General features: G+C 29.8%; 2 protein-coding genes across 2 annotated transcripts; one reads left to right on the forward strand and one right to left on the reverse strand.

The window, feature by feature from the left end:
• Positions 1–128: 128 nt before the first annotated feature.
• On the forward strand, positions 129–5,725 carry Not11 (CCR4-NOT transcription complex subunit 11). Its single transcript, XM_088226462.1, has 9 exons — positions 129–251; positions 330–421; positions 495–706; positions 1,242–1,402; positions 1,607–1,760; positions 2,221–2,538; positions 3,399–3,538; positions 4,305–4,470; positions 5,536–5,725. The coding sequence occupies exons 1-9, from the start codon at positions 211–213 to the stop codon at positions 5,680–5,682; spliced, it is 1,431 nt and encodes a 476-aa protein (XP_088082588.1). The 5' UTR covers positions 129–210; the 3' UTR covers positions 5,683–5,725.
• Positions 5,726–7,473: 1,748 nt separating this feature from the next.
• Positions 7,474–8,968, reverse strand: HSPC300 (hematopoietic stem/progenitor cell protein 300). The gene is made up of 3 exons (XM_088226463.1): positions 8,704–8,968; positions 8,544–8,626; positions 7,474–8,339 (listed from the first exon to the last, which is right to left on the reverse strand). The coding sequence occupies exons 1-3, from the start codon at positions 8,828–8,830 to the stop codon at positions 8,313–8,315; spliced, it is 237 nt and encodes a 78-aa protein (XP_088082589.1). The 5' UTR covers positions 8,831–8,968; the 3' UTR covers positions 7,474–8,312.
• Between the last annotated feature and the right edge of the window lie 675 nt (positions 8,969–9,643).

Below are 9,643 nucleotides of genomic sequence, written 5' to 3' on the forward strand. Positions count from 1 at the left end.
TATCTATCAATCCCAAAACGCCTACAATTCACCATAGATTTCAATTTCTTATTCGCCTTTACCATAAACAATGTATTGCGCAAATTGCAAATAACGCAACTTCTGTACAATTCTTAATCTATTCTATTATATACGCAAATGTCAAAGTCAAAATAGAAGGATTGACATGTTGGTTTTAATTTTAGAATTCCTTAGTTTTGTATTTAAAAAATGACACAAATAGTCTCTGATAACGTGAAAGTTCTGTGCGAGTATGTACATTAATTGTAATTTCAAGTAAAATTGTAATCCCCTTATTTTCATTCACTAATATTATTTTATTTTACCAGATTATTCTCTGAGCAGAGTATCGAGGCTCAAAGCTTGGAATCGCTCTGCTCGCAAGTTCAAAAGCGTATTCCCAAGCATGAACATTTCAACGGTTCGTCAAATATTTATACTTGAATTTCATTACTTTTTTTTTAAATACAGATTAAATTGAATTTTCTTTTCAGTTTGTCTTCTTATTTCTACTTTGATTACTGGTGGAGATCTAAGCATATCTGGGCTTAGAATAATAGGTCTGGCCGTTATATATGATATTTACAAGCAGGATAATCCATTTAATCCTTTATTTATACAATTATTGGAAGAGAAGAATGCAACACGTTTGATAACTCCCGAAAAGCAATTTCTGGGACACCTTATTACCGGATCTGCACGAGAAGTATGCCATTTTTAGATAAATAACAATTTAATACCTTCTTTACTTCAATTTGAGTGAAGCTATTATTTGGGTGTGATTTGTAGTGAAGGAGAAATTTAATAAACTCTTTCTTCTTTTTTAAAGAAGGTTAAGTATGTAAATGTATTGAAAATCTAGTGGGTATATTTTTCTTTTTTTTTACTGACCTTTCTATAAAAAATAAGTTTTATTTATTAAAAGTCCAACAGTATGGATCTGAAAACTGTGCACAGGAGCTAGCAGAGACCTGAAAGCTCTTTGAAAAAAATAGTAAAACAGTTTACTATTGAATTGTAACAATAAAAACTTTCATGGTAGTGTTTCAATTTTTCTTCTTCTTCCAGAAGAAGAAGAATAAGGGTATTTTTTAAGGGAACAAATGCAAAGTTATTATGTATTTTATTAACATCAATTAACATTGCATATTCTTAGCCAATCAGGTCCAGAAACAAAATACTTAAATTGATTATTCTCCAAGTTACTTTCTACCAGAAAATAATTTGATTTTTCTATTTAGTTAATGAAGAAATCTGCTAAACAAATCATTTTAATGGATCGCAACAGGAAATTTTTGGACTTTGATTATTCTGGGCTACAGATGACCGTCGCAGAAAAACTCTCTGAACTTCCATCCACCGCCCGATGCGGAGTGCCAGCAATTATTCCCGCGGGAGACGGGTAATTATTTTGTCTTATTTAATGCTTTTGGGGTATACTTAATCAATTATATTGTTAATGTTTGAAGAACTAACATTGCGATCTTCCAAGTTAAGTAATGCAGTTACACGGGTATTAATTTTGTTTAAAATCACTAAATTAAAATTAATACGATTTTCTTGGTAAGTGTGAAATTTTCAATATGAGTATATTTTTTTCATTAAGGAGCCCGTTCAACAAAGCATCATTTAAAGAACTCATTGAAGCTCTACTACTGGACGATGGTTTCTTATTGCATAGCACCCTTGTCCCACAATGTACCTGGGTCTCGCCACAAATGATTGAATTGGATGACAGTGAGAAAGATTTTGTAGATGAGGTATTTATATCATTTTTACCTTAGATAATTAATATGTACTACATTTAAATTACTAACTTTTTAATAAATCTTATTGATCCTAATGATGAAAGTGTTTTATAATCTGCTACAAAAACTTCAAATTTATAAATGGTTAGTAATTCTTATTTTTTACTAAAAAAGAGCTTATTATGTAGATCTTTTACAATATTTTTGTATCTTATTCTGTCCCTTTTCTGCTTTTGTTGTCGCATAGAACCCTGCATCGCTATAATAATTGCAGTGAGTTAATATCATTTGTTTTATAAAAACAATATGAAATACTGTGTTTCAAATGAGTCTATAAACAAAAAAATTGCCTTGAAAAAGTACATTTTAAATCAATATTCCATTCCAAATGTATTAACAACTGCACCACAAAACAGACCAAATAATTTTATCTATAGTTAGTGAAATTTAAAGTAATAACTTTATATTCTAGCTTGTTTGGAAAGATCTTCCGAACCATTCATTCTACAAACCAATGTACGATACTAACCTCGAAGGTCTCGCATCAAAAAAGCCGATGCCTACGTCAAACGCTCCTAGTAAGCCAACAACTAGTTCTGAGGAGCCTGCTCCGAACCCGAGTGAAAATCTTCCCAGTGATGCAGCCATCTCCAGTGCCGGATTGGAAGCTAAGGCTTTGGTTCAGCAGGCCCTCCATGGAGCATTGAGTGTCCCCAATCAATCGAGTCTGTTGGATTGTCTTGATCAAGACCCAAATATTGTGTATCAAATCGGCATAACTCCAAAACAGGTAATAATGACTTCAAATACAAAGGCGTTTAATAGATACACAAATAGTGAGAGAGGGAAAGAATGATTAAAAAGATTTTCAATGCAAATATTCATGGATCCATAACTGTAAGTAAGAAAAAAATATGAAATGACAAAATTCAACTAATACATGGACATGTCAAAAGTCGGAATAATTGGCTTGCATGCATGAGAAGAAGCGAGGTCTTCATGTAAAGATTGTGTGTTGAAGTGTTCTATCCTTTCTGTCTACCTATTTGTGAAAATGGTGTAATGGTTTGTCTAAATCTGTTAATATTAAATGTGTTTGACAATGGCAATACCTTTAAAACTCTGGTGACAAAGTGGATAATGCCAAAAGTAGATTAAATTTAGTCTCTTTACATGCATTATGACTGGTGTCTTGTTTAATGTCATTATCACAATGGTATTGGTTATATTTTCTGAAATTTATTTAATTCCATGCAAAAATAAGTACATACGTACATAAAATCTATGCAATATATAATAGTAATGACAAAACCTACATTTTGCATAGATGTAATACGTCTTGAGATAATCGATGTTCACTTTTAAAAATTGAATCCAGTTTTAAGCACTCTTCTTTTTATCGGTTTTTTTTTTTAAAGAAACAAACAGTCGACAATGATATAATAACATTTAAAAAAAATACAGTTTAAAGACAGACCAGCAAAGTTTCTAAATAAAAATCATACATATCATTAAATTGTGTTGCAACAATAGGATGTGTTTATGTGTATTTGTATTTAGATGAGTATCTCATATGATGAATTGTGATTTTTAGTTTGTTTATTAACTTTGTGGCTTTCTAACATGATGTGATTTATTAATTTATTTTAGCTACCAGAACTAGTGGAAAACAATCCAATGGTCGCAATTTCAGTTCTGCTTAAACTGATTCATTCCCAACAGATAACTGATTATTTTAGTGAACTGGTCAATATGGAGATGTCTCTGCATTCAATGGAAGTTGTTAACAGGTTTGATATTATTTTATTTTTTTTGATTTTTAGGAAATGCTCCAGGCTGTGCAGTGAGTCCAACACAAAATATATTTCTAATTTCTCCTTGATGCTTAGTGTAATTTTTCTTTTGTACACCTTTATGTTACTATGTTCCATTGCAAACCAGTTAATTCACAATTTGTTAGCCTTAGAACAGACTATTGTCTAGTTGAGTGACGAATTGTGCATTGCAAATGTTAAAAATTTCTATAACATATATGGAAATTGTAAACTGTTTCTTCTTGTTTCTCCTCTCTTCAATATATATAAATATGTATGTATGTAAATCTTGATAATAAATAAATTTACTAAATCAATTATATGAATCCAAATATTATAATTCATTTTTGATAGAATATTAGTTGCTTATATAGATTATCATTATTTGCATTTAGTTAGATTGAGTAAACAACCTGTTTTGCTTCCTTTTTAAAATTCTGTATGCCCTATAAACTTTTATTGCAGTGCCATTTTTTGCATCATAAGATGCGTACAAAACAGTGAATATTTCGACTTAGTGGGGAATATAAACATGAGAACAGGTGCAATCAACTGTCATTAAGTGCACTGGAATAGGTTGGCTGAGCCACATACTATGAATGCCTCCTGAGAGCCTGAACCCCACTTGCCTACTTTACAAGGCATCATATTTTCTACTCTTGGATGTCTACTGCTGACAGTTTGTTCGCAATTAATGTCTTAATTACTTTATTATTAACAACCAAATTATTTGTATTTTTAGACTTACAACATCTGTAGATTTGCCAGTGGAATTTGTACATCTTTATATAAGCAACTGCATATCTACCTGTGAAACAATTGGGGATCGATATATGCAAAATCGGCTAGTGAGACTGGTGTGCGTATTCTTGCAATCGTTGATCCGCAATAAGATTATCAATGTAAAGGTTAGTTTCAACTTCTTTTTATGTTTTTTTAAATAAAATTCTTATGATTTACCAAAATATTTCAATTTTGGGGGGTTTCAATGAGTTATAAATTACTCACTCTTAGAAAATGGATATCAGGTACGGGCTAGCCACGGGACCACAAGCCAATTTTCTTCATACAATAATTGAGACAAGGTGCTTTCACAATAATAAAAGATTGGAAACCTGAATTTGTGAATAAGTCAGATTGATGACAGTGCAAATAACCAAGAAATGATTGATCAGAAATGAAATCATTGTGCAATGGGGAAATTCAGTGCAACGGAAAATTGGATATAAAAAATTATTTCCCAATAATATGGTGAAGTGTCTCTTCTTTTTTTAGGGATAGGGAATAGGGAAATATCACACACTACGAATACCGATAAGAACATGTGAAATGAATTTAGAAAAATTAATTGTGTTTTCAAAATCAATATGGATATTGTGAAGAAATGTGTTTTTACATAATTTTTTTGATAAAATTATTAAAAAATGTATCTCCACAAAAACGCGACATGCTTGGCCATGACAATTGTGATATCAAGATTCGTGACGATGTTCTATTTAAATTCAAACGGTCACAAAATTCAAAATTTAACCGAATCGTGAAGTATTAGGGGCGTGGCCAATGAAATAAACCAGTTTTGCGGGAATTAAAAATTATTAATTTAAAAATGTATTTAATGCTGCTAATAAATACAAAAAAAATAGTCGTTTTACTCAACAGTTTTTCATATTTTACAAATGTGTATGTTTCCACTCAAATATATTGTTTTCATGTTTTCAAGTTAACTTGACCGTCTTTTTAAAAGCATTTATCTAAATATAACATGCATTGGGTGATTGTATTATGTATTGTAAATTTAATCAATAGATTACTTTTCACTAAAAGATTTCAAAATAATTCAGTGTTAAAATTAAAAAATATAAGGTTCACTTGCATTTTATTTATGGCTTATTAAAAAATATTATTACTTGGATAGAATCCTGTCTAAAATTATTGATCAAAATTATATTAAATCTGGTGTATTGTTGTTTCAGGAACTATTTATTGAAGTGGAAGCATTCTGTGTTGGGTTCAGTAGAATAAGGGAAGCAGCAGCTCTATACCGACTTCTAAAGCAGCTGGATGCCGGGGAAGGACCTAATATCCAAACTAACCACAAAAGCGACAAAAATGATTTATGATACGATGTTTAGTGTTAAAATAAAGATGTTAAACAAAAAAAAACTCATTCTTTACTGACCCTTATGCATTGACATTGACTAAATCTAAATAACTTATTACTCATAGAGCATGATTTGAGAACTACAGAAAAAGTTTACTTGCCAATAATGTTTAAATATTTTTTCTTATATATTAGGTGTTAACATAAGTTGTGTCCATTTTTTTCCAAATAAGCACCAAAAGTAAAACAATTTTTTTTTTTTTTTTTAATGTTATTACTATTTTATTTTATTTTTACATCTGAGCATGTTTTTCATTCTTTATTTCAATTCTTAATTTTTAATTACTCTTACAAATTTTCTTCATTTTTAATATTAATTCCATTTGTAAATACTCACCACAAACTTCAAACTTTAAAATATCTTTTTTTTACTTAAATTTTAATTTTTAAACAACTTTCATTTATGTTTTTCTTTTTCCTTCTCTTTTTTATACTTTCATAATTAACCTTACCTATAATTGCTTTATAATATGGAAACTTCACTGGTCCATTAGAGTTAAGTCTAATTGTGTAAAATATTAAACTTTGTAACTGTACTGTATGTTTCCTAAATAAAAGAAAATATATATTTTTTTTAAATTTAAAAAATGGTAAAGGTTATACGTTATTTGAAAGAAAATTTTCTACTCCACTAGATATCGTGTTTACTTTATCATTACATATATTAATTTATCTGATTATAAACATTCAAATTTAATGTCAAGTAGATGAAAGTGAGCATTTTCGACACCTTCTGTTCGGATACAACCGAGGGAATAAAGCTGCCAAAGCTACTTGTGATATTTGCGCAGTAAACAATGAAGATGCTATGAATTATTGACTAATTTGGTGTTCTCTTCCTTTGGAAAAAAGACTCAACTTATGTTAACACCCAATATAATTTAAGTGACAACAATGTTTAATTTTCCATAAGCAAGGATGTAATTTGACACAGAACAAAGCGAAATCGAAGATTTTTTTTATTTATTTATTATTTGATAGCTTCCTGACACATTTTATATGTTTTACTAGTACCTTATGATATCGCAAAAAATATATACCTATTAATAAGTAAACATTAACAAGTTCACTGACATTTTTTTGTCTCGTATGGACCCATATAATTATTTTTTTTATCTATTTTACTTCCAATATTTTGAGTTTGTCCAAATTTTTGTAGACAAGGACTGGATTCAACTCCCTGGGGAGCTGTTTTACACATAACACAACATATTACAACAGAGATGAAGAACATTTAAGAAAAGATAATATAGAAGTCTAGGCATCTACAGGGCTTATGACTTGTCAATGGCTGGTTTAAGTGGCCACTTTACACACTGTGTAACATTCACCATTCTGCCTGTATTTGAACATCTATATTCCTTTTATTCTTTCATCTATTGATGTTTGTGAAGTTAAACAGCTGAAACCTTTATTTATGCGGGTGAGATTCATCTAATTGAATTATTTCACCTACATACAAGGCAACGCCTGAAAATGTTATTTTTTCAATTTCTGTACTTCTTCATGGACCAGGTAATTTATCAACAATATTTTGAGTTTGTCCAAATTTTTGTAGACAAGGACTGGATTCAACTTCCTGGGGAGCTGTTTATATTAACATATTACAACAGAGATGAAGAACATTTAAGAAAAGGCATTCAGTTGTCTTATCCACTATCTTTAAATCATTTTTAAGTGACATAAAGTTGTATTGATTTTCAATAGATATCAATGTAAGCTCATTTTTACAATCATAAAACAAAATAAATGTTTGAATATACATATTTATTTTAAGTATAAAAAACATGTATGTACTTTCTTAAAACTAGGTGTGAAGAGTTTTAGTGAAATCCATAACTTTTCTTTCAGTTCTACATATTGCATATAAGCACAGGTATTCCGTAATAAAGCCGGAATCAATGCTTTCTTTCAATAAACATTTTGATACTGAACTATGAATTATTCGGACATAACTACTCTAATATTGAGAATCCTATTTTCTAAATGATTATTCTTTGCCAATATTTGACAGTGTAGTAAATTTAAATTTTTCATCCTAATATTTGAATATCTGTATGAAAATTTCAATAGCCGCTGTCAATATAATGGACAAAATTTCACACAAAGATTCAAATTATCATATGGAGTATATTTTTTAATTCCTGATATCTTAAAAATTTGACAGGGTTAAATTTTTTAATTTTGCAAAACATTTTTTCATGTTCGTAGAATGACGCGTGTGATTTTTTTCAACTTTACAAAAGAGCGGTTTCTTTTTTGACACAAATTTGATTATTACAAAAGTATATCCGTTGATACTTGGATAAGTTATTTACATTTTTTTTTTTCAAACCTGGAATATAAAGCCTTTATAAAACCTTTTCAAGATCAAATCTTAATTAAAGTAAATGTCGCATTTGTCACACATGTGAAACATCAAAATGTTCATAAATCCCCAAAAATAACATAATATTGAGGGTTACAATTTTTCATGGAGAAGAGTTCGATATATTTCCAAAACTATCTTTAAAATAAGAGTTTTAACGCAGATAAATTAGATAAGACAATTTTTGATGCATTTTGATTAGTGGAATCACACAATTGTTTTCATGTTAACGTTTCTCCCTTTGTCACCTGCAAAAATATTTGATTTTAAGCAAATTTGTTTTGAATAAGTACATTCAGAGATGAGAAAGACTGTTGCTTAGTAATAAAAAGAGTTTATATTTGATGAATGTAGAAAATATCAGTTTGAAATGAATACAGCAAACATAAATGTTAAGTTCGCTCCAAATAATATATGTTTTTATACAATAGTAATGAAATAAATATACTTACACAAGCTTCTAAAAAGTCTATTCTTCTTTCTAGTACAGTCAATTTCTCATTTAGTACAGCCAGGCGTGATCTGCATGATAGATCTAGATACCAACAAAGGATGTTTATAATATTAAATATGATCATAAAATTAACTTGAAAAACAGTAAGCCTAACTTACCAAAGGAGTTAAGAAAATCCGTAATTTTCTTGATGCACCCCGTAATTACTTCAATATACTCTCTGTTTTGCCAATCTTGTTGTATTTGTTTACCAATTGTTTCGTTTTCTCGCCCGGCTGTCGACATTTTTTACTGCAATTTCGATTTGAGATTATTTTGACTTTTGTGCTTGTCACAAAACTGACGTTTCGGGTATTGGTATGGATTATTGGATTGATACACACGGTACATATTTTATGTAGTCTATGATTTCGGTCGACGATTAAGCCAGAGATAAAATATGTGTCTTCTACCTCACCTACTAAAATGTTTTTTTTTTACAATTGTTTTATGGCATTTCTCCCCCTTTTAGGATAGAGACATTTATTATATAATATATTTACTTATTTAGATATTTATTTGCACTGTGCTGTTGTCTTCTTCTTGGTTTTTTCATGGCCTTTTCACATCTCAACTCGGGTGTTCTAGCCAGTGTCGAGTATTTTTGTTTTTTTTTTTACATATTTACACATGTGTGAGTAATATAATATATGCAAGTTAGTATGTTAGTACATATTTATAGCTTTACACCATTTATAACTAGATATTTCAATAGGATTTTAAATGCACGTTTATTAGACAGGAGAGTTAGAATATGAAATGGGATATTAATATCAGATAGGTTGGATGGGAAATCAGGATAACAATCATTTATGGGATATCCAAATAAAATGGTTTGAATCTTCCTCATCTAGCTGACATTCGCAAATGGCAGAGTACCGGACATGGATTCTGAACAGGTGAGAACCATTGCAGCAGTGCCCAATACCCATTCTGCATATAGAGGATGTCTCAAACTTGTTCAGAATCACTGTGCTGTTGTCAGTTAATAACATAGTCCAAATAAATATGTTAACCTGAATCTTGACCCCAAACGGGTAAAAATGCCATAAAAACAAG

The sequence above is a fragment of the Micrasema longulum genome, unplaced genomic scaffold (assembly GCF_059751315.1).
Source record: "Micrasema longulum isolate JH-2025_06_02 unplaced genomic scaffold, ASM5975131v1 h1tg000434l, whole genome shotgun sequence".
NCBI classification, from domain to species: domain Eukaryota; kingdom Metazoa; phylum Arthropoda; class Insecta; order Trichoptera; family Brachycentridae; genus Micrasema; species Micrasema longulum.